Source organism: Thermobia domestica, chromosome 11 (assembly GCF_964235325.1).
Source record: "Thermobia domestica chromosome 11, izTheDome1.hap1.1, whole genome shotgun sequence".
Classification (NCBI taxonomy): Eukaryota; Metazoa; Arthropoda; class Insecta; order Zygentoma; family Lepismatidae; genus Thermobia; species Thermobia domestica.
In genome coordinates, this window is record NC_137464.1 from 17,469,513 (window position 1) to 17,496,172 (window position 26,660).

Genomic DNA, 26,660 nt, shown 5'->3' on the forward strand with positions numbered 1-26,660 from the left:
AGAAAACAGATGATAGATGCAAATGAATGAGTTGCTGGAATGAAGGAAGTGGGAAGAAATAACCAACAAGATGATGTCCATCAGAAGTATCCATAACCGGGAGTCGAACTATTAACTTGCATCAAAAATGAACGCTCCTCCACTTCGTCAATACACGCTTCACAAATCTTCGCGTTAAGTATTTTTGTCTTCATCAGAGATACTAATTCATCAACCTTCCAAGTGGGAATTATAAAATAATAGCAATAGAATATAGCACATTTTTTAGATACATTTTTCTTCTTTCTTTACGTGGTTACAATGTATTCACAATGCTTGAGGTATAAAATAAAATATTCAGTTAGTGTCAACTGCATATAAAGTGTTGCTATTAGTCGCTGGAACATTTTATTCCTCATTTCGTTCACAACTTCTTTTCCTTAAATTTACTGGTTCTTAAAAACGCAAATTGAGATATTCATGTATTAGTTTTGGGTGCAATGTTCAGATCACTTAATATTTCTGGAATTCTCGAAAGTAAAACCTCCGTACTAATATCAAAGTCCTTTTCCACCCAAATTTCCTTTAGTTTCTGCATTACAATTCCAAGATGTCTACCAGCTGAAAAAGGAAAACGTATTATGATTATTAACATGGCTTTATAATTATTATTACATAATTCATAAAAATACTAATTTTTCATCATGTGATGATGCGACAGTTACCAAAGAGAGAAAGGTCCATGAACTTTAGGAAAAGGCTCAGTGACATGCTTCCTCCCGCCCTCTTTCTACTGTACTCTACATTTCACTCAGGTTATAACTGCAACATCTCGAATTATTTTTCATTGTTTCTTTTATACAGTTTACAATAGAATTCCAATTAGAAAAGATAAACTTGGATTTTATATTAAATTGCTTGCAATTCTATGTTAAAACTTTTTTGCCTTTAATTTCTTCATACTACCATTTTCGAACTGCCCACTAGGCCATTAATCATCAAGTATGGAAAAGATCACTTAACTTTACGTATTTTCTTCTTCATGGAGAAAACTAGCTTACACTCGTTTTTTTCACGGGGAAAAGGTTTATGGGAAACATCTGATAGGAGTATATAAACTCCCTTCCCTTAGGATTTGTATTTAAATCCGAACCGAATTATGAGAACTCAACTCAACCCAAGTGCTAAGCATGTTCACTCGTTTCTCTTATTGTCTAACCGCTTCATTCCTACCTACCAGGCAAAGCGTAGTTTATATTGAAACTCTACGTTAGAAATATGGAAAATATTTTATAACATGTAACACTGGAAACCGAATAATATCTTAATGTAATAATTAATGAATACATTTTGCGGTGTGAAATATTCTATTTTTGTCATAAATTTTCTACTCCAGCTACCCTCTTACTATACATAATTTAATGAAAGTGACATGATAAGAAAAAACAATCTAGGTAGACACTAACTACGTTTAAAAATGCATGTCAGCCGGTTCAGCCTTTCGGTAGTGACGCGTTCACGAGCAATATTACATTAATGTTTACTAATATAAATAGATAAGACAGGCTATATTAAAAAAAAAAAAAAAATCGATAAAATTTTCCATGTCATGCAAACTGACATATCATTTACTACTTATACACAGTGAAATATGAATTTGATAGTATGTTTGATGGAAAATTTCATAATGTCTAACGTCTATAACGAAATACTCACGTGGGACTCCTTTTTCTTTAAGCATATTCCCACTTATAGGGAAACGTGGCGTGGGCCATGCCTTGAATGCTTTTAGTAGCAGAATATCTCCTCGGTATTTCAGCACTTCTTCGACCCACTCACGTGTATCATTGACTTTACTCTTCGTGTTCACAACCAACAATTGATAAGGTCTAAAAAAATGAAAATATTCTAATAATAATTACCCTTATTATTTTCCACCTATTTCCAAGTTTGAAGACAAAAGTGTCATACGAAATAAATATTATTACAATGGATGTTTTTTCTTTCTTCCATATATCAGAATCTCATACTTATATTACATGTTTCACATTTCATACAAATATGATTTATATAAGAAAAAAAAAAGTGTTATACAATTATATGAAAATAATGTAACAAACCTTAACGTATTGGATTTTATTAAAAGCCATATTATTTCGATGTCTTGAAAATCATTGACATCTTCGATGAAGCCTATAGTATCTTTGAAGTTGTACACTGAGTTACCAAATTTTACATATTTCATCTGTGAATTTCATAAAAAATAATACATCTGACTCCACTTGGAAGCGCAAAGACTACCAGACTCACAATGCACTGCAAAATATATTAATAGAAGTACTGATGAAAATACGCAAACTCATGCATTAACTATAGTGAACTTCAATACTTATTTATTATGGTAACATGATTAGAGTGGTTTGAAGCACAAACAAAGTTCGTTATAGTTAATGCATGAATCTGTGTATTTTTATCAGTATTATAAACCTTGACCATTAATACATCTTGCAGTGCATTGTGAGTTCCGGTAACTTTTCCAGTGTCAAATAGAGTCAAGTTCAATACTTTTGAAGTCTACAACTTTAAAGGTATTGTAGGCCACGACAAAGATGTCAGTGACTTACAAGACATCGAAAGATGCTACGGAATGTTACTTTATTTTCTTATTATTTTACATAACGGCGTATTATACAAGAAATAAAAACGTCAGTTTGTTGTAAAATTATTTCAGAGAAATTTAAAAATATATATATACTTCATGTATTTCAGCCACGTAAACAGAATCTTCAAAAATGATACGATAAGGGGAAAGGAAAACGCAAATACACTTAAGTGCCAATAGCGGTAGAAAACTAGCTGAAGTCGCGGGAAAACTGGTCGAATAGCGCGAAGTAGTTTCAGTGTTGTCAGTTGAACTTCTACAGTGAAACGTAATGTACCGTAGTGATGACAACTCGACGAGAATTAGAGGCGTTTGAGCGCGTGATGATAGTTGCTGCTAAAAAATGGAGCATTCGATTTCGCAGATCGTTCATACATTAAGCTTTCCTCGCTCCACAGTGTCAGGACAGAACGTAAGTACAGTATTAGAGGTACTACGACCCATCAGTGACAATACAGTGGCCGCCCACGTGTGCTAAACGACAGCGATCGGCGACGTATGGCCGGACTCGTCAGGTAAACAGACATGCAATAGTGCGTGAAATGACAGAACGAATCAGTGCAGTACATCCAACAACGTCTCTCAAGAGGTCAGTGCAGCGCAATTTGGTCTCCACAGGATGTCACAGCGGCAGACCAACGCAAGTGCCACTATTAACTGCTAACCATCGGCACCGACGACTCACATGGACTCGGGAATACCTTGATTGGAGCTTAGTTTACTGGCAATGGTACACGACTGGTTTAAGGAATATCCTGGTCACTTTCAACACATTATTGGTACCCCTTGATTTCTGGATATTTATCGAGCACATGTGGGAGTATCATTGAACGGATCATTTATGCCCAGAATTCTCCACTTGTAACAACTACCGAACTGTGAATGGCAATCGAGGCTACATAACTGCACATAACGCCATCGGACCACCAGCGACTTGTCGCGACTCTGTCACGTCGAGTTGTTACATTTTGCTGTGCTCGCGGAGGTTCACACACGTTATTAGTTAGGTGTTCCATGACTTTTAGCACTTAAGTTCTTTTATCTAAAACAGTATCATTCTGACTCTTGCTAATCTGTAATAGTCAATATCAGCACTAACTTGTATTTTTGCCTATTATTTCTATTTTCTTGAAATCCCTAATTGCTTTGCCCTCTCTGTTCCTGAATAAATCAATAAACAATATCGTATTATTATCGCATTTGTCGCTGGTGTGAATCTAATTTCTTCTTATGCTGACAACTATAATTATTATAATCAGCAAGGAAAAGGTTTCTGGAATTAACTATCCATGAGGGAGTTCAAGAGAAGTCAAACAAACATAACGTCTTCAGACGTGTAATCAAAAAGATGAAAAGCATATTGAGCATGTTTTGTATTAAGATAATGTGATATCTATTTAAACATATAATTTGACTCATATTTGTATAAATAATTAGTCATTGCGACTAGATTGTACTGTAATTGCACTGTTCTTTTTCGGCGAACATTGTCGCCTTCATCAGTAACCCATAATTCTCATCTCTTCTCAGTTTGTCGTCTTGCAATAATTGGAAAATATGAAACCTTTAAGTTTTACGTCCCACGGTTATGCCGGTTAGGCTAAAGGAGACGGTGATGATGAGAGATGAGTGAAATGGTGGAATGAAGAAAGTGGGAGGAAACGGGAAAACCCCGAGAAAACCCACGAGCACGGTGTTTGTCCACCACAAAGTCCACATGGCGCGAGCTGAGATCGAATCAGGGACCCCAAGCACCGGAGGTGAACGCTCTACCACTGAGCCACCGCGCCCCCTTGCACTAATTGCGTGTGCCCACTTTAACACTTATGAAGTTGAAACTCTTCTTAATGCAAATCCCTTATATTTGAGTAACTTTTCTTTTCCGTTACTATTTTTCCTACTTGCTATTATAAACATTTTGCACTAGGTATTTGTAATGACAAATGTAACGTAGAGCTGGCTTTATTGAATTATGCTAATACAGGGTTCCTACTGATCTAGAGAAATCTATTTCCCTGATTTCTCCCTGACCTTTGGCAGGAAATTCCCTGACTCTCATGACAGGTGTCGGATGACGGAAATAAGGATTAAAGAACGGTGAATATTTATATATGAGAACATTTATTCTATAGAGACAAATAATAAATTTCTCATACGTATACTCATGTCCAAAATTTTTGTCACATATGTTGTTGTTGGAATATAATTTGATAACGAATTCGCCCGGTATTTCTTATAAAGTTAGTATGTGTATAATCGGCAAAGGCATGTATGTGGCAAATTTCATGTCAAAAGAGCAGTAAATAAGAACAATAAAACGAAAATAAAACTTTCTTGTTCATTTAGCAACATTTTGTTTTATTCATTCTAATTTTCGTATTTGTAATTCTTTTCCTATGAAATTTACCCCAAATATACATTTCCCGATTATACACATAGTATCAGTATTAAAAGTACCCTACAAAACCATTATTAAATTATATTCTTACAAGAAGACAGTTACAGATATGCGACAATCATTTTGGACATGACTGTATATTTCACTTACCACCCATAAAAATCTGAGCAACGTTCAATACTGTCATCATTAATGGTTGGCTAAGCTGAAATTGGTGTACAATTAATATTAGAAAAAATACATTTTATAAAATTTCCCTGATTTCCAGTCTTTTTCCCTGAGTTTCCCTAACCTGCACCAATTTCCCTGACTTTCTTGACCAGTAGGAACCCTGTAATATTGAAAAACAGTTCTAAGATTATTTTTATAATCATTAACTTATGTTTACCATTTTTTAAACTTAACATTCAACTTCTTTAAATTCTAGCTAGACAACTCCAACATACTATTATAAATATTCCAATTTATAACAGTATACTGCGCTTGCTTAACTATTTGCAAGATGATAATCTGACAAGAGAGAAATCTTGATTTTAGTCATTATATATGATATATTGTCACACTGGTTGCCTTTTTAATTAAAATGCCTATATTTTGCCCTGAGTTGCCGATGAAGGCAACTGTGTTTGCTAAAACACTATAGTACAATTACAGTATAAGTAATTATTTTGTACAAAGTATTTAAGTAACGTGATGTTCATAAACTCCACTTCTCTCATTGGCTCTACGCTTTATAGTGACTTGTCACAAATATTGTTAAGTATTACAGACAGTTGTACATTATAAATTATTCTCATATACTTAACTACTCTCCCAATTAGAAAAGAGAAAACAAAAGTCAAATACAAATCTTGTTTTAGTGGAAAATTTCAACTGAACACTTACTTGAGAGGACTGATTGACGATTTATCTTCTCTATTAGCAACTACAAACAATCCAAGATCTCGTTCGTATGCAGAAAACTTAAGACGAGAATGCAAATTCATTACCTTCGAAAGAAAAAGAATAAAAACATTAAAATATATAATTGCTGTCCTACCAAAGATTAAATAATTACTTTTCAGAATAAACTCGATACAATAAAACCTCTCTATGGTCTACAAGTAATTATAACAATAAAGTAAGAACGGATGGAAGACCATTGAAGATATGGAGCAATCTGGACGTCCTTCAATGAGTATATTCAAACGACGGTCGGAGTTCAGATTTTTCACTTTGGCCAAATTTTTGTCCGAACTACCCGTTGAAGGACATCCAGACCGTTCCATATTTTCAACGGTCTCCCGCCCGTTCCTAAACTCACTGAATCACCGGAAAACCTGGGCCCTTGACAGGGTGTCGTCTTTATAAGGCTCCTTGACCAAGGCAAGTGTCTCGGAAGCAGTTTTGCCAGGTGAAAGCAAAAATTTAATCGCGCAGTGCTGCTCCACTGAAGGCTCCATTTTTCACGTTTTCTGCCGTGAGAAAACAACTCAAAAACAGCTTTTGCGCCACGCGTGATCCTCACTGCGTCAGAGCTCGGAACAACTGCCGCCGGGTGTGTTGCTTAGCTTAGATCCTCAACTACAAATCTCCCCTCCGGGGAGCGCTCATTACATTACGGACAAACCATGTACATCACATAAGTTGGACAATTTCTGTGGCACAGAAGAGAGCGAACTTGAAGTTCCTATATATGAAAATTTAGTCGCCAATAACTTACATAAACTACTTGGCATAACAGCCTAAATTTCTGGGCCTGAGACGCTCCACGCCATCTGTTAGCGATTGGTGGAACTACGTCTAACCTAGCGACGAACGCGTGGTCAGCCGGGAGCTGTCTAAACCTAATGACGTCACGTCTTTTATTCACGTGACTTCCCAGTTTGCCTCACGACGCTCGGTGGACGCCGAAAATTAGGGAAGCACCGGCCGGGAATCGAACCCGGGACCACGCGGACATGAATCCAACACTCTTTAACACTAGACTACGGGGTCCCCAAATAACTTACATACAATGTGAAGAAGATTCACACGTTTGTTACAGTACGCACAGAAGACATGTTTTGAGATGTAAATAGTCAACAATTCAAAGTGTTCTCTTCTTGGTTCGATACTAATAAACCAGCGATTCAGGAACTAGATCTTTTGAGGGTGCTCATCAGTTCTAGCCCCACTTTTTCATTTTTTATTTTTTATTTTTTTCCTTCGGAATATTGCAGAAATCAAATCATAATATCACAGTTTCTCCACGTCATTTTCAAGAAAGTATGACATAGAACTTACTAAACTAACCAATGTTCATGAGATGACTGTAATTCTTAGACACATCTCTATCCTAATCGGCAAAGCATTAAGCACATCACCGTCAACTCCGTTGGAAGTAAAAGTTTTACAGCTTTGCCACATGGGGTCACCACTGTCGATATTAAATATAAATGACGCAATTGACTTTCCGTTTTGTTCCAATGGAAATGCGCTTGTATATTCTAACAACTAGTATTGTCACGTGTACATAATGTGAACGAGTTTGGTTTGTATGGCGTCGTATGTTCTCAATTAATATTGAAACCGGAAGTAGTAGTAAATTCCTACCACTTTGGTTTCAGTAGAGAGATTAAAGTGGAGATGGAACATATTCTTCAGCGCTCAATTGATTACAGAAAACCGTTTCTCGCTTTCTATTACGGTTTTTATTGTATGGTGATCAATGTTAAAACCGAAGTAATTGATTTCTGCCACTTTCGGTTTCAAAAGGGAGTTAAACTGAAAAAAAATTCACAATATGTGCAAGAACAACTAAAGATGTCGGTAATCAACTTAATTTCTCGCCTTCAAGGGAAATGAAATACTTTTGATAAATGTATCAGAAATTTTTACAGGTGTCCTAACGACTGTCCTTTGAAAGGAGGAAAATATACACAAGGACATTAATTATTTTATTATTGTTTATACCTAAATGCAGTGGTCGAAGTGATGGTATGCCATACCGCTTTTGGTCTTTTAATGATGCAGACACACCGCTTCTGGCTTTTCAATGATCAAGACATACCGTCACTGGAAATACCTTTAATAAATCCATTTTTATACACAGTAATTGACGAATAGCTTAGCACGTGAAATTTTTTTTATTTCTTATCTAGAAATAATTTCTAAGTTGTCAACCCTGACTTAATATTCTCGCACAAACAGCAGCTTGCGTGTGTCTCTTCACTCCTCTCATTTTCATATCTTCATTCTCACCATCGCACAGTGGTTCAGAACGAGCAAAAACCTGGTCAAAACCTATAACCGTTTATAACAATGTACAAAATGCTTTTAATGCCTCAAATATGTGAAAATTGTATATTTATAGTACTAAGAATTAACGAACACGTTCATCGTTCGGTGGCGCTAGCCTGTGTGCTGGAGAGAGTTTGTAGGAAATGTTTGTAAATACTGATTAAGTACTACGTATTGGTATGCATTACGTCAGTACACACACACATAAAAATCTGCACTACATTCATGCATACAAGTCTTCATTACACTCACACACATAAATGAAAAACGAGAATTCATTTTGTAAATCACATTTGTAAGTCAATCATTACTGTCACTATCAATATCGCTGAATAAAAATGGAATGCCTTCATTCTTTTGTTTGCTGGACGCCGCGTTGGCTCCTTATGCTCCACGCTCCGACGTCTTTAACAGCAGTCGTCCTTCGTGTCACAAGCAACGTCTTCTCTTCCCGGTAGCCATGTGCCTAATACTCGAAAGAAAGGGATCAGAAGTAATAAGGAGCATATGCAGCATATCTTGATTCGTAATAGTGCGAGAGAATTTGCATGAGTGATCTTTCCGAAATGTTCGTAAGTCCCTCTTGTGCCTCTTCAGAAAGCTGACCTATTGGTAAAATGGCATTCTGTACCCGATCCATGAACAAGAATTTTATAGACACTAGCAGACACATAGAACCAACTGTAAAGATGAACAAAGAGTCAGTCTGTCTCCAGTGCCTAACTGTCAAAAACGTTGGGATCAATATCAAGTCCAGAATTGATTACGTATAATATCACCGAAAAACGTGTAATCAGTTGTTCAGAAATCCCCATTATTTGCGAAGATCGGTGTGAGTCCGCAAAACATCTAGCAGTGTTCACATCCTTGTTTGTTCCACTGTCTTCTACTTTGGGCCTATCGCATTAAGACCTATTTTTGCTCTAAACTGCTTCCGAATCTCATGTTTTCGTGATTTCAATAGTTCCTTGTGCTTCTTTCGAATTTGCCATATCTTGAAATCGAGTCTATATGCAATATAAAGGAGGCACTCAAAAAATCGTATGTACGCATGTAACACTGACAATCCAAAGAGAAATGAGGATGCGTCTATGTCTTTCAAAGAAACCCTCTCTAAATATTTAATTTCCTTGGGAGATGCTTTGCAAATATAACACTTTCGAAGAGATTTGTTGTTCAGGAGTGCATTACAACTTTTCCATCTACCATAGTGAGAATGAGCTCGTGATGCACAGTAAATTGGAAACCAATGACATTCACAGTAGATAGGTGATCTTGAATCTGCTGTTCGATGCACTGGACTCGTTCAACTTTTTTTTTTTTTTTTTTTTTTTTTTTTTTTTTTTTTTTTTTTTTTTTTTCAATAAAGCTTGAGATTTAATTTCTGCACTGACATCTGAAACAGTAATACTCTCATCTGACGGGTAACAACTTTCTTAGCCTCGACTAATTGGTGATAACGTGGACAAATGTCTGCCCTGCGTGTTTTGGCACCAAGACGTAGACAGTTGTATTGGTTTTTGGTTAACTTACGACCGAGAAGCAATGCACGCGCCTCTTCTTTGGTGCACGGTTTAAGTAAAATGCTCTGGCTCTTTGCGCTCATAAACGCTTGTCTCATCTTACGAACTCTAGTCGAAGTTGTTTCTGTCACCTCACGAAGTACTTTTTCTGCATCTTGTTGTTCTGATACCCGAAGCCTCATTTTGGCAGCAAAAGCCAGTTCCGACGTACTTGCAGATGTACGTAAATCTTCCACTTTCCTCCGTTTAGTTATGTCAATAGGTTCTCTGAAATCTTTCGATGGACAACCGCCAGGATTTGATCGACGTTCCATCTGTCTCCAGAATTTAAATGTCAGTTCTTCATCAAGCCATTCTCTATGTGTCTTTAGGAAATGTCATGATTTCTGCCACTCTTATACAGTTTTTGGTACACTTGGCTGCAAAACCTGGAAACAATTATTCGAATGTCTTCACTAACGTGGGCTGGGTTTTCACCAAGGTCCAATTACGTCAAAACCCAGATCTGGACATGCTGTGTTTGTTCCCTTTGACAACGTCCTTACATTTCTCTCATTTTCGCATTGACCTGGATGCGTCTCAGCATCATTATGAACTATAGATGTCCTGCACGTAAAAAGTAGGAATAATTAATTTCAGTGTCCTGTCACCACACTCAATCACAAAGGAACACGTATTTCACGAATTCGCACATATTCGCACCTAAACTTTCTGAAAAACAATTCATCATGGATTATTCTTTCAGGCCATTTCAATAACTCTGCTGGGGAACGCTGGGCACTATACTAAATATCTGTAGTTTTGTGGACTTTTTGCTAAAGCAAATTAGATTTTGTCACATTAACATATTTTGTTCGAGGAAACGTAGATATGGAATATACTGCATAGCCACTTTGGATAGTTGCAGTGCTTGAGAGGTATGTTGGTACCATATACAACAAATGTTTCTTGTAACCACATATTCTCAGATACCAAGCCATGAACTTGAATGACAAATACTCTATTTGGCAGCTATTTCACAGATATGTCCACAATGGTTAGCTTTCACCCTTTCTAACTCACACGTTACATGTTACTCGTGTTCATTATTTGTATATAATAAACTACGGATATTTCGTAATCCATACACTAAACCAGTATCCTTCTAACGCAATTTTCAAAAATTGGGTTTTGGCCAGCTTTTTGCTCGTCCTGAACCACTGTGCATCGTGATTACTCCGATTGGGTAGAAAAGCGTGATTAACTGAGCAAACTCATCACCATCACAGCGCTGAACACGTATTTCAGACTTTGACCGTTTCCGATTTGAAAACGGTCCTGCGTACACTACAAGTCATTACTCGACACCTTGTATATCACATCGTCATTAACAAATCGTACAAATTTCTTTAAGTAATAAGTAAAATCTTGTGACTCTTATTGTAAATTTTGGGTTGCGAGCGGAGCGAGCAAGAAAATTTTCAACAAAAGTATTTCTTTGCAAACTGACAACATTGATTTAATAGGGCGCCAATTCTTTTACGGGGCGCCGCATCGTTTACTTTTTTCCGATATCTTTTCTTTCTTCTTGCTCGTTCGGTGCCACCTTGCCATCAGCGCCCGGGGCAACCGCCCCGCTTTCCCCTCCTCCTAGCTACGACTCTGACTGTCATATTTATTCCAAATCTTCTACTTCTAAAAAACTCTATAAACCAGAAATGTACGGATGAAGAACACCTCAATAAGCTCATTTATAAGATGTAATCCTAGTGGAAAGAAATGTCCAAGAAACAAACACCAGCCTTGTTTAAGCAGGCAATAGTCTGAGTACTTTTTCGAGTATATTTTTGTAAAGAATGTCATCGTTGTTTATATATTTAGGTAAACTGTTTCAAGAGTATTTGTGAATATAGTTGTGTAATGTGGAAATTATACAATATAATACCTCCATGTGTGGTTTAGATGTGAGATATCATTTGATAATCCTTTATTATAGAGTAAAAAGAGAATTATTAAAGTTTTAAGTGTGTGGGTTCATAGCAACCATTTGTTGAATCGACATTTAGAATAAATAGAGCTAAATTAAATAATCATGTAAGCGCCACTCACTCGTTATCCTATTAAAGTAAATTACAAAAATATACCTAAAAAAATTTATAACACCTAGCTTGCAAGGATTTCATCCATTGTAACTGATAATGCGTTATTTTGTAGGTAAAAAATATGAAAAATGAAGATAAAAAACTAGATTAAGTGGTCTTCGTGTACTCAAAAAAAAAAAAAAAAAAAGTTTACGAAGAAGAAGAAAACATGGAATCGTTAAGTAGTGACTTACTTGACAGACCATAACAAATAAATTTAATTTTTTGGTTTAAAAATGGATTTAAATTTTGCCTCATGCAGTGGTAAATTTGTTAGTTACTATTTTCTTAAATTACGAAACACTTCGAGAGGTGTGGTGGAAAATGCAGGTAACTAGTGTAAACAGAGTAACTTTCTCTTTTAAGATTTTCCTTCACAGATTATGTCATGTACTAGGTCCATTCAATAAATAACCGTTAAAGTTGTATAAGAAATACAAAACTTTAACAAAGTTTGTGCTTCTTTGTTATTGTTCGGTGGTATCCTAAAACCATTATCTGATGGGTCTGGCACGCCTGCCTCGCGAACGAGATGCTGGGAATCAGTGAAACGAGATGGCGGTACCCTTGTAGGTTTGCATTAACGTGGAGCAGCGGCGTGTCATGAGATTTCTGTTGGCTGAAGGGTTGAAACCAATCAAAGTTCACCGTCGGATGGCGTACAATATGGTGAAAGTTGTTTGAGTCTAACACAAATGCACTGTAATATAACTTACCGTAATTACGCCTGTTTTGCCGTATCAACTCATCAACTCTCGCAATATTGTTCTCCGTGACTACACTGACAGAGCGTCCTGGGCGTGACGAATCTTCAACACTTGTTACACCCCATTTGAACTTATTTGCCCACTCGTACATTGTGTTCGACTCAAACAACTTTCACCATATTGCACTGTCATCTGGCGGTGAATTTCTATTGTTTCAACAGTTCAACTAACACAAATAGAATGACACTCTGCTGCTTCACGTTGGCGCCAGCCTGCAAGGGTGCCGCCATCTTGTTTCACTGATTCCCAGCATCCCGTTCCCGAGGCAGGCGTGCCACGCCCATCTGATAATAGTTCTAGGACACCACCAAAAATAATAAAGAAGCACAAACTTTGTAGAAATTTTGTATTTTTTTGTACAACTTTTTCGGTTATTTATTGAATGGACCTTGTATATTACCCTGTTCTAACGAAACTTCTCGGAGCTAAATTAACCAGACACTTTACCTCTTTCTCGTCTCTTAGTAACGCCATCAACAATGTTATAGGATGAAGCTTTAAAGCGCCCCTCCTCGACCACACTTCTTTGAATTCAGGAATGTTTGGATCAGACGGTAATCCTGGAAATATAAGAATCATCAATATCCAATATAAGATCTAAAATTAAACATAGATACAACCTGTAGCTAGAGAATACTGTCTATTCTTGCCACCTTAAGCCCACGTTAATAATTTTATCGTTACATAAAACAAGGAAAGCATACACTGAAGACAGTGTATTTTAAGAGAAATTAACCTACGATTAGTTTTACGTTAATGAGAAAGGTAAGTCACATTGGCTTTTTTTTCACGAAAGTTTAGCAGTAATGGAGAATAACATTAAACGGCATTATACTTCAAAATATCCTAGTTCTGATGAGTTCCAAGAAAAGCTTCTTCTTCTTTTTCATCATCATGATGATGATGATGATGATGATGATGATGATGATGATGATGATGATGATGATGATGATGATGATGATGATGATGATGATGATGATGATGATGATGATGATGATGATGATGATGATGATGATGATGATGATGATGATGATGATGATGATGATGATGATGATGATGATGATGATGATGATGATGATGATGATGATGATGATGATGATGATGATGATGATGATGATGATGATGATGATGATGATGATGATGATGATGATGATGATGATGATGATGATGATGATGATGATGATGATGATGATGATGATGATGATGATGATGATGATGATGATGATGATGATGATGATGATGATGATGATGATGATGATGATGATGATGATGATGATGATGATGATGAAGGATAATAATAATAATAATAATAATAATAACACAACAAATGAAAAATTTGTGTTGTTAATACATGCTTTTTAAAGAACAAAACGATGATGTTAACGAAACTGTCCGAGTTATTCAATATTCGTGAAACTGTTATACATTGTGTTGTACGGCCCTCGATGGCAGTAGGTCCTCTATGATTGGCCCACCCTATTCCAACTTGTACATGCGTGATATAAATACTTTATATCACATATATGTAATATGATTAATCTTTAATAATGACTTACCAATATACGGTGCAATTCCTAAACTAAGCATAGTTTCCATTATTTTCCCAGCAAAATTTCCTTCCATAATCTTCTTCAATTCTGACCAAATCCTTTCTCCTGAAATTCTCTCTAAACCACCAATGTTTTTTCTAATAGCTTCTAACGCACCAGTTTCATGGGAAGTTGGGCTCTTTGTAATCCGGCCGAAGAACCTGCAAGTCAATCGGGATGGTGTATTTAAGAATAAAAATTATATTTCACACGAATCTAATGAAAACTTAGGCAAATCTCGTCGAAGATGGCCATTAAACCTAAACTACAGTGCACAGTTGCATTCATTATTACGATCTTTTAATAATCCCGAGATTTTTAAAAGAAGAATAAGCTATATTTTTAAACATACACGCATCGATTCTTCTTTAATACATGATGTAATAAAAACATGGGCATAGGCGTCGGAGCTTCATTTTTTATATATCACAGCCCATTGGTAGTGGTTTTTCAAGCACCATCACCACATGTAGGTGCTGCTATGTAGCTGAATGGTATGACTATTCTCGAATTCGCAATATGACTGAGAACACAGAATTTTTGACCATCATTATGTGGTAACTGGAGAATCAAGAAGTATTCAGAAACAGAATACAGGAGTCCAAGCAATTCAGAAACAATGAAGATGCAGGCTCACGGTTCTAACCACATAGCACCCAATTAAAATCTACCTAATCGGCCCAGCCTTTCGTGAGCCACCAAGGTAAAGAATTAGATTTAGTTTAGTTGTGCTCAGACAAGAAGAAAAGAAAACTGGAACTGCAAATTAAACGGTTTTGTTTATCTTTACAATTTTTGTTTAAAAGCAATATACTTTCAGTTAACACTCATATACTTAGAGTATACAGCCGTACTGAACACCAGGACCAAGGGGAAATAAAAGTTCTTTAAAAAAAACTGATGAATGCGATAGAACTTAATTCTGCCATATTGTCGTTAACATGTTTTCCTTGTGATTGAAATAAGTAGTAGCAGAGCAACATTCTGATTGGTAATTAACTACTTTGCGCTTTAAATACAAAGATGAAATTCTACTGATTATACAGGGTGTTAATGAACTATACCGACAAACTGTGAGATATAATTCTTCACATCAAAATAAGATAAAGTTTATACAAACCTGTGGAAAAAAAGTTTCGAGCTAGCTGTCCAAATTCGTCGAAAACCTACATTTCAACACGTGCAATTTTGAATTCAAGAAACCTTGGAGTGGCAATTAATATTGGTGTAAAGGAAGTTATACATACACAATCCAAAAATACATATTTTATCAATGTGCAATGGGCGTGCAGAGGATTCTCTACAGGATGTAATTCCCAGAAATGCTCTCAACAAAATTTTCAGTTATGCTCTGATATCAAGATGGATCCAAAGTTGACAAAAAATAAGCCTTGACAACAGTAAACACGGAAAGTTTCGGCGGAAAGTCGGGGAAGGAAACGGGTGCTGCAATAAGCGTGAAATAAAACTTCGCTGTACGCGTTATTCCGAACATGAGGAACCGTGCTTTGACGTTCCCTAACACTTTCGACTTTCCGCCGAAGCATTCCGTATCCATTGTTGTTAAGGCTTGCCTTTTGTCTACGTTAGACACACCTTGAAATCAGAGCATATTTGAGGATTCTGTTGAAAACATGCCTGGGAATTATACCTATAGAGAATCCTTTGCACACACATTGCACATTGATGAAATATATATTTTTGGATGCGCATGTATGACTTCCTTTACGCTAATATGGATCGCCCCTCCACGGATTATTGAACTTGAAATAGTGTGTATCAAAATTTAAGTTTTCTACGATTTTGGACAGCCCAAGCTCTGAAATTATACACTTTTTTTTATAGGTTCATATGAACTTTTTTCTCTTATTTTGATGTGAGGAATCACCTCTTACAGAGCAGTTTGTCGGTATAGTTTATTAATACCATATATATATATATATATATATATATATATATATATATGATAGATAGATAGATAGATAGATAGATAGATAGATAGATAGATAGATAGATAGATATATATATATATATATATATATATATATATATATATATATATATATATATATTCTAAGGAAATTTTTTATGTGAGTATAAAGTTAAAAAAGATACAATTTCATCTACCGATGTAAAGAATGATTCATTTTTTGTGAAACTCTCATAAGAACATTTGGATAGTTATATAGAGGTTGTTAAAAAGAAAAGAGGTAACCGGATTTCTTGTGAACTCGGCTTATAGTCAAAAAAAGTTACATGCATTTTACAAGTTCAAACCACAAAGCAGAAATGCTGAAAAATAAATCCTTGTACAATACAGTTGCAAGATTCACTTATTGATTTAAAAAGTATATAAAAGTAATCACATTTGTTTTACTTTTTGTACTGTACCTAAAATATCGTAAAATTCTTAAATAATCTTCTTTTATACGTGTTTCAGCATCACCAACAAACACGACTCTTTTTTCTTTCAAATCTTCACTCCCATTGAAGAAATCATACACTGTTCCATCCAGTCCTGCAAACACAAACAATAAAAACAGTTATTGATCATTATCAACCAAGCAGAATTTTGGGAGTCTAATCTGCAAATCTTATCAATCCATTCTAATCTTAACTATATATAAAACTATATGAACTGATTGACATAAAATAATCGAATACTTACGGTTGATTGGGAAAGTTGAAATTTGACATGATTGTAGCTTTACGGAACTAATCAACAGAAAAATTACCAAAAGTGAATATTTTTAATTTTTAGGGGGTCTAAAGGGGAGATGAAAAAATTTCCCATGTTATTTAAATGGACTTTTTTTTTAACCTATAATCTTATATTTTAGGTACTTCGAATTGGAATAACAACTTGAAATTCGGTATGCTTCTACGTTTTCGTTGACGGACTAACTAAATAAATCACCAAAAATAAAAATGTCCAACTTTACAGTGGTTTTATGGGAAACTGAAAAATCTTTATCAGGTTATTTATATGGGGCATCTTCTACACCCCAAAATGTTTAGGCACTTTCAGCAGACTTAGAATGATGAAATTTGGTATGATTGTACTCTTCCGGAACTAACCCACAGGAAAATTGTTAAAAGTGAATATTTTTAGCTTTTAAGGGGTCTAAAGGGGGGGGGGATGAAATTCCCATTGGGCGTTTTCTTGGGATACAAAATCTATCTTTCCTATAGTTGAAATAGGAAAAGAAACTTGAAATTCGGTAAAATTGTGGGTTTAAGAAGTGCAAGGCTGTAGACCGAGAACACGAGAGGGTCTGGGGGGGAAGAGCTCCCAGCTACCCGAAGGCACCCAGAAATATTTACCCGCGATAAATATGCAACATTTGTATAATTCTATTATTTAGATCATTACCATAGCTCTGTTATTCTCTAATCCCGAATACGTACTGAAAAGAAAACTAGTGGATCAAGATGATGTAAATTTAATAGGAGATGATAGGAGAACAATAGAAAGAAATGCAAAGATCTTATTAAACGCTTGCAGGGACATGGGTTTAGAAGTAAATGCAGAGAAAACTAAATATATGGAAGTGCGTCGGGACCGGAATACAGCAAACTATGGATGCGTTAAAATATTAAATAATACTTTTGATACTTTCAAATATCTAGGATCAATATTAACAGACGAAAATCATATTCACGGAGAAATTAAATGTCGACTAAAAGCACGGAATTCGTGTTACTATTCAGTTCAAAATCTCTTGTCGTCGCGAATTCTGTCGAGGAATTTGAAACTTAAAATATACAAAACGATAATCATGCCTGTAGTTCTGTATGGCTGCGAAACATGGTCACTTACTCTGAGGGAAGAACATAGACTGAAAGTATTTGAGAACAAGATCCTGAGACGAATATTCGGACCCAAGAGGAACGGGAATGGGGAAAGGCGGAAACTTCATAACGAGGAACTACGTAATTTATATGGTTTACCCAACATTGTTAGGGTCGTAAAGTCTAGGAGGCTTAGATGGGCGGGTCATGTAGCTAGAATGGAAGAAAGTAGAGACGCTTTCAAAGTCTTGACTGGAAGACCAATCGGAAAACGACCATTAGGAAGACCTAGGCGCAGATGGGAGGACAATATTAAGATGGATCTCGCAGAGATTGGAATACAGAGTAGAAACTGGATGCAGTTAGCTAAGGATAGAAGTCAGTGGAGAGCTTTTGTGAACGCGGCATTGAACCTCCGGGTTCCATAGGCAATAGAGTTAGTTAGTTAGTTAGTTTAGTGGATCAAGAAAGTTTGCTTATTAAGATTATAGGGATATCTTTTTCTTGTTTGTATGTACAGATTGTAGTTACAATAATGGAAATGCATTAGCAAAATGTAAGTCTTGATTAACAGAGTGGTGAATCACCCTAAGCCTATAATACAGATTCTATTCGTCGCAAAATTGAGGAATGTGTATGTAAAAAGTTGTCAATATCCTTGTATTCATGATGTCTGAAACACGAGTATTTAGGTTCACAGAGTGTTGATTCGATTATGCAAATAACAAACTGAAGAATACTATTTTAAACTTGTAGAATTTATTCTTAGTTGTCTTTGAAATATGTATTATAGTCCATTAAAAGAACACAAAATGGAGAAATGTGTTACAGTGACACAGCTTTTTAGATACAATACTAAGTTATATATTAGTGTTTTAAATAACATTAGCCACACGATATTTTGTTAGAACTACCGTGGTCTGTAATTTGTTACATAGGTTTCTTTTGTTCACAGTTGAATAAGTAAATGAACTGGCAACATTAATCAAAGTTACATTTAGGAGCTTTCTAATATTTACAAAAAAACTTAATACCACATTTTTCGTAAAAGGCAATAAGAGAACTGACGAAAATTCGTTGAAATCAAATCACGAGAACACTTGTAAAAGTAATTAGAATGTCCTGATCTAAACGTACTGATTTTATCTACTTTTTTTTTTTTTTTTTTTTTTTTTTACCCATAATGATATATTATATTAACTTCTTTTCTAATTCTGTATTTCATCTACGTAAAACTTTCCTGTAATATTAATGTGATATGTGTGTCTTTTATATATGTTCAGATAAATTTCAAACTGGTGGGGGTCTTGGAACATCGGATGTGCTCCTTAATTTTGACTTTTATGTTTGTTTTGTCAAGCATATGTACTTTTTTGTAACATTCAAGTGTAGGCTTATTAACTTCTTGAATCAATATAATATGTTTTTATATGTAGGTACAGATATATATTGATTTCTAAGAGTGACCAAGATTGGACTCAAGTTGTATTTCCGGAAAATGTTTTCAAGTATCGTCAAATCACAAGATGTAAAAGAATACCAATAGGTATTTTGATTTTTTTGTAGCCTTTTTTGTACAGAAAATTGAAATATTTCTTAGCACAGCTTCTATCCGTGATCATTAAAGTATGGACAAATACCAGTGTACGTGAGTTCTCTGAGGGTTCTCCCGTTTCGTTCCACCATTTCTTTCATTATAATTATCACTGTCTCCCATAGCCTCGGGACATTAAACTAAAACTCACGTGACCTGGGATTGAATTAGGGACATCTTGCTGCAGAAATAAGTATTCAGCTACTGAGAGGCTGTGACTCCTAAGATATTTATCTGTGTTAGCTGTAATAAAATTATTTTTAAAAAATGACTGAGTAATTGGATTTTAACGTACCTTTTGGAGCACCGACCTACTGTTTAAAATGAGATCCAAAAATCTACTCAGCTTTGCATGACAGGAAAATACGCTCACGGAAATAGAACCTAAGTCCACATCTACAGAAAGATCAAGAATTTGGTTAATTTAACAATACCTGCATTAGAAATTCAAGAAGCATAAGGTTTACCTAGAAACATCGAATTGATGGTGAGATCTCGCCTATTGGCATCCAACTGCCAATCAGTTGTAAACTGAACTTCTGCGTGTCTCCCATCTGTCTCAATGTCAATACGTAACGTAGTCACCTGAAACAACATATAACAAATCACTATATGTAAATGCGTCTCGTATTTTATCTCGTCGTCTCCGCTTATGTGGATTAAAACGCTACCAGAGAAAACACTCAAAGACCATCTAAAACTTCTGAGAGATGAAGAGTTCCTAAAACTTTTTCGATAAATGTGTTTTCAGCGATACCTGTAGCTTTATTCTGAGTATTATAGTGTAATATTCCGTAAATTTATCCTCCTGAACGAATTGATTTCTACTCTGGAAAATTCACCTCTTCAAAATATTAAAACTAAATGGACTTTTTCAAGAATTTAACAACCTTTGCTTAACTAGATTTTCCTTCTTTCTTTTTATGACACATTTTATTTTTTACGTTTATAATTATTTTGATTAGAACACTGATAGAATAAATAAATCTTAAAAAAAAAATAAATCAAATATTATATTAACTCTTTAACGTAATAGTTCTTTTTCTTCACATCTCGAGTGCAATAGAACAATACATCATGTCTGATTAAATCACTGTTTTAACATTTTACTTCCCCTGTTCATGTTGACATGGAACTGCATCACTGTGTAACGGACCAAATTTTAGATTTGTTCCGTACAGAGAAATAAATTCTGACATCTCCTTGAGTAGCTCCGTCCCCGGAGATATACGATAATACATTTTTAAAATATTTCTTGTCAGAGGTTATTTGCTATAATAAATTATATAATTCGGACTCACTTAGATTTAAATATTCCTATTAATCTTAATAAGTTATTTTATTTACAACTAAGATTAGTAAATCAATAATTATTGTAATTTAAAATGTATAACACATTAAATGTGTAATCATTCTGGAAAGATATACATCTGAAATCTAATTAGTGTAAAAGAAGAAGAAAAGTTGTTGATTTAAGAAAAAAGTAGAAAATAGATATATAGATATTGTCGTCGAATATGTAATATGTTTTATGCATAATTACGGATTAACTGATACTGTTTTTTCAGTGATTTGTTGATTTTATGGATGATGACAATTAAACTTTTTCAATACAATTAGAAATAATTATTATAATTTAAAAAATATAGTTCGAAGATGAACATAAGTGAAACTATGTTCGAGTAAATTAAGTCCAGGGCCCTCAACTGCTAAAACCTCACCTAACGATATGCTCTAATCCTTTATACTATCACTGTAGGTGCCTGTAGTGGATCATTTATCTATAAGTGAGTCAACTATTATGTATTTTTACTAGAACTTGAGTATGATGACGTCGAGATTCGATTGTATTATACTAAATACCATATATGAGCTAAGTACAGGAAATGTTAATAAATTAGCATTTGTAACTAACCAGGTTGATGTATAGTTTACGTCGTCACGATGATTTTATGGAAGGAAGCCGCCTTGGTGATTAAAGCGAGATATATATATATATGCCGAACCTTTTATATGTGAATCTGGCGTTTGGAATCGTTTTCATTAATCACGTCTGTAGCCCAAAGTATAAATATCTCCTGTGTTGTTAGTGTTGCCTTATAGATGTCTAGGTGTCTACTTATGATATGTTTGCAGCTAATTTTTCACTGTATAGCTGTCATCCACAGTTTTGTGTATACTCATTCATGTGCATACACAAAGCTATGTTATATTGGATTTACGTCGTCTACAGTCTGTTTATCCGGGCAATAGAATATTATGTTACAGGATACCTTCTACATTCAGGAAACCACATCAGGAGGATCTGGAAAGCGACATACTGAACCTAAAGTACAATAGTCTACAGTTCGATCATTGTTTGAAGAAGATGGCGATGTGCGTGAAGCTGTGACAACTGTCTAAAGTCAAAAGATGAGGAGTCACTTGAGAGGACGATTTTCGTTCCCTTGCAATAAAGAGATTTCTATTATCAAACTATTAAGAACTATTCAAATCTTTTTCGCGTAAAAATACATTTATTCTATACAAACGAAAACAAGATATAGCGAAAACAAAAAGTTATATTAAAAATAATAAAACTGTACCACTCGTAGTATACACAGTACAATGAAACTAAATTTTCTCCAAACTGCATTGCCTGCACATTAATTGTAGAAAACTTACAAATAAGTTGAACAATTGGTTAAAAGAAGCTTACTTCAAAGTTTTCTTTGTCATTGATGCGTGCTGTAATTGTTCCATGCTTTTCTCCTTTGGTATTGATCATTCGAATGCCTTCTGCAGTAAACATTTCCTTCATTTGGTCGGGTGTAGCAGTCGTAGCGAAGTCCAGGTCCTGAGGCTGTTTCCCCATCAAAATGTCTCTACAATCAGAAAGAGAAACAGAGTGATTTTTCATTATCTAGACACATAAACCAGTGTGGAAATTGAAGCACTTCGAGGTGGGGATTTAGTGTGTGCTTAAAATATACTTAGAAAGTATTCTTGCAAACTAAGTGTTAATTTCTCAATGCATTCCAAAAGAAACTTTTACTTGCAGGAAAATACCCCTGTACATGGAAAATGGAAAATGTTATGATTTCTCAGTTCACAATATTTTTCTCACAAAAGACTTCAAAAAGACTCAGTTTTTCATAGAGTATAAAGGTGTTTGGGTACTCTCTGTGGGAGCGTCTCCATAAAGTATGCACATAACTGTAATTTGTGAATTACTAAAACACCACCTTAAATTTAAGTTACAAATATGCATAACTGAAATTATTACGAATATTTAATCAAAATAGTTTATCTTCTAGTTTAAGAAGCAGAATTATACAGAAAAGGTAGAACGGATATTTGTTAAAAATTAGGTACAAATTTGAATAACACAAATAAGCAATTAGTAATACAAATTTTGAAGCAGTGAAGGTTTGGTGTTGTTACCAAGTTCCCCGCCTAGAAAGCACAAAGGGAACGAGGTTCCGTAAAAGTGTTCAGAGGTGCCTGGGAATTTCCCCCTTTCAATTACCACACTGACATAAACATTATTAAATTGCTGATTCTATCTTCTTACAACTACTCCCCTTCTTGACACTGTTTCGGCACCGAAATGTCCTAAGGAATACATGTCTTTATTGTATTATACGCCCTGACTAAGTGTAATTTCCATGATGACGATAATGATGAAAAAATAAGGAGAGGATATGCAAATATCTTGACAAAAATAAATCGTATTACCTTTTTTTTTTAAAAAAAAATACACTGTATTTTTGTCCAAAACTAAAAATAAATCAAATAAATAAATACGAATATTAAAATAAATAATGCTGTTTTTTTCGATTTTTGGCTCGAGGGGGAGGATTGAGATGTCAACATTTATGAGCGTTTATAGTTGTTTTTAAGAACGCTTCGACTGTGTGCAACCCGCATTACATATTTACATCAGAGTATAAATACCCGGGCAACGGAATGGTTGTGGAGACATTCCTTTAAGAACATTCTTCTTCGTCTCTTCTTGTCTAGAGTCTGAATTAAGACCCGGCAGTAACGAGTGTTTACAGCTAGTTTTAAAATAAAATAATAGAAAATGGCATATTTTTCTTAACCAAATATGACTAATCTTACAGCACAAATACCCTTATTTAGAAAGCCGCTGTTGTTCCAAATATGAAAATCGATGAATACGCCAAACTCAACTATTTGTGAGTTCTTAGTTAACATTAAATAAAATGTATATTACGAACACACTATACAAATATCACGGTCACTATCTAACCGAAAAAAAGTACAACTTGTAGTTGATTCAGTATCAAACCATCACTTTACAGTATATAAAACCTATGTAGGTTTTACCACAGAATGTAACCTGTGTAAATTTTACCACTGTAAACCCTATGACCAACTGCTGCATTCAGTTAATATCGGTATCAAAATGTTTATCGTCCTCTTAGGTATTGATTAACACCATATCATCTCTCTATAACTTACCGCTCCCGAGATATTGGCCAAAAAAAATAGTTACAATTTCGGGCGATTTAAGGGGCCATATCTCAGGAACCATAAGTCATAGAGAGATCATATTGGTGTTGATCAATACCTAAGAGGATGATGAACATTTTGGTATCAAATATTAACCGGTGGCCACCGTTCTCCAGATATTGGCCAAAAAAGTTCGAATTTCGGGAGATTTAAGGAGCCATATCTCGAGAACCGTAAGTCATAAAGAGACGATATTTTGCGAATTTTTTCGAGAAACAGAAGAAAGTGCGGATAAAAAGATTTACTTTTACATATTGAAATAATCACAGTTATCCTTTCCACTCCATCTCTCCAATCTTTTAAGTTCGTTCTGGCAATGGTTTTTAATAAATTTTATATAAAGTTACGCTCTATGTCAATGTTTAGCCAATAGTTATAATTTTGTAACACATTTATCAGAGCAATTTTCTTAATGGGTAAGAACATCTTAGATGTGACACAAGGTAAATCTATAAGGAAAGGGACGTACCTACCTCGTACAACAATCTGTGCTCTATTGGAGGTGGCAGTTCACGAAAGATTATTGAAATTATAGCCAGTCAGACAATGATAAAGAATACTACTTTGGCGAGTTTATAGGATTTTTAATATACAGGTTTCTTGAGTATTATAAAGTATATTTGATTCTCTCTCTTTGCTAGATACAAACAGGAAATAACAGACTACAGGGAATATTTACTGATAGAAGCTATTGGATGCATATCTATTATTAGAAAAAAAAACTCTTTCCTTATATCCTGAACTTTAGAACCACAAAAGCACACAGTTTCAAGATATCTGTGGACCCTTTTACAACCCATCTTTTGTTACTACACTACCCACTAAAACATTCTTCATAGGTACTGTCCATCCATAAAAACCTACGCTTCAATATAAAACTTTGTAAAGAAGAAAAAGTCGGTTCAATTTACATGCTCTGATTCTAAAGTTCGGGTTGCAAGGTAGGAGCAATTTTTCTAAGACTAAAGGAAATTTTAAAGTTACAGTTAAAAGTGGAAAAGTTCCTAAATCTTACCGAACTGCCCCGCCGGCTATTCTTAGTTCATAGCCATACTTCTGAAAGATTTCCGATAACAGGTTCAGTTCTGGAGTGAAGACAGATTTGAATTCTGGTGTATCTAATTTCATCGTAACTAATTGTTGATCATGCTTAAAACCATGACTTGAAAAGGAACAGCAAGCCCTTCCACCAAAAATGAATTTTTTTTGAAGAAGTGTTAATCCTGGCCACTGCAAGTAAAAAATATTAAACACCAATAGAAAATTACAGAATTTTACAAAATACCTGCTGAAATTTACATAGTAGAATACTGTATAATCCGCTCAGAATAATATGTAACATTTAACAATTTCCTACAGATCAATATAAAATTCATCGGAGCAAAAACTAAGACCAAACAACTTTTATATATATACAGGGTGTTACAAAAATTTGTCACAATATTTTGGGAATAGATTCCCTACATCAAAATAAGAAAAAAGTTCACATGGACCTGTGGTCGAAAGTGCATAGTTTCGTATAGGGTGCCGAAAACGTGAAAAAGTGAACTTTAAACGTCCATAGTTCCACTACTTTAAGACTAATTGTAGTCGGGTTAAGATATCACTGAAAAACTAGTATGTGAACTATCCAAATATCCATCTTTCAGAACCTCCGGTACTTGCACAATCATTTTAGAGAGGCTGTTTGGGAGTACTTGATCACTCTCCATCTACCTCAGCCACTGTCTTTAAACTGTAAATACCATCTAAGAATGCTTCGGTGATCTGGCGGTGCAGTTGCATACTGTCTACGGAATGCATGTTGTACGGTAACAATGGAAAAAACTTTTCATATTTCAAAGACACCAGACAGAATGCTTTCTGCTGCACAGACCCCACTTTGGAAACTAGGCTTGTGCTGCCATCTATCTACACGAGCAAAAGATTACAGATATGAAAAATTAAACTTTCAAACGTGTTCTTTCGTTTCATCATTAGCACAATATGAATAGTTCTAGCAATATTTCACTTTAAAATTCGATGAATCATTTACAATCGCCCTACATATATGAAAACAATTGGGAGTCTCATTAAAATCCAAAGTCATAACATAAAGCGCTCACCGTGTCTTCAAATATATGATAGTGTTTTCTCTATTTTCTGGTAATTAGTTTGCTTTACACGACACAAAAATACACCACATAACGTACAATTACGTTTATATATTTAGGTGAAACTCATACTTCATCGCATGTTATGTTGTATATTTAAATCATCACCATTGCGAGGAGCAACAATTCTTAAAAGAATCATACGTAAGAAATTCGTATACACTCGTACATTTCTCTCACGTCCTATGAAATATTACCCTTATTAATTGATAGACTTTACGTACCGGATCACGTACCTAAAGTTGAACGTAAGAAATATATAATGAAGATTTAAAAGCTTTAAAACTTTTAGAAACATACAATT

At 34.9% G+C, this 26,660-nt stretch overlaps 1 protein-coding gene across 2 annotated transcripts in view; it reads right to left on the bottom strand.

Moving 5' to 3' along the window:
- Positions 1 to 251: 251 nt before the first annotated feature.
- LOC145663926 (CCA tRNA nucleotidyltransferase 1, mitochondrial) overlaps positions 252 to 26,660 on the bottom strand; it is a 35,501-nt gene continuing 9,092 nt past the window's right edge. For both annotated transcript variants that reach the window (XM_081730128.1, XM_081730129.1), the window contains 9 exons: positions 25,219 to 25,433; positions 22,384 to 22,549; positions 20,153 to 20,270; positions 16,691 to 16,817; positions 14,267 to 14,460; positions 13,158 to 13,270; positions 5,925 to 6,028; positions 1,696 to 1,868; positions 252 to 600 (listed from right to left, as the gene is read on the bottom strand). In XM_081730128.1, the coding sequence (XP_081586254.1) occupies positions 458 to 600; positions 1,696 to 1,868; positions 5,925 to 6,028; positions 13,158 to 13,270; positions 14,267 to 14,460; positions 16,691 to 16,817; positions 20,153 to 20,270; positions 22,384 to 22,549; positions 25,219 to 25,433 (1,353 nt within the window). In that variant the 3' untranslated portion in view covers positions 252 to 457. The remainder of the gene's footprint in view (positions 601 to 1,695; positions 1,869 to 5,924; positions 6,029 to 13,157; positions 13,271 to 14,266; positions 14,461 to 16,690; positions 16,818 to 20,152; positions 20,271 to 22,383; positions 22,550 to 25,218; positions 25,434 to 26,660) is intronic.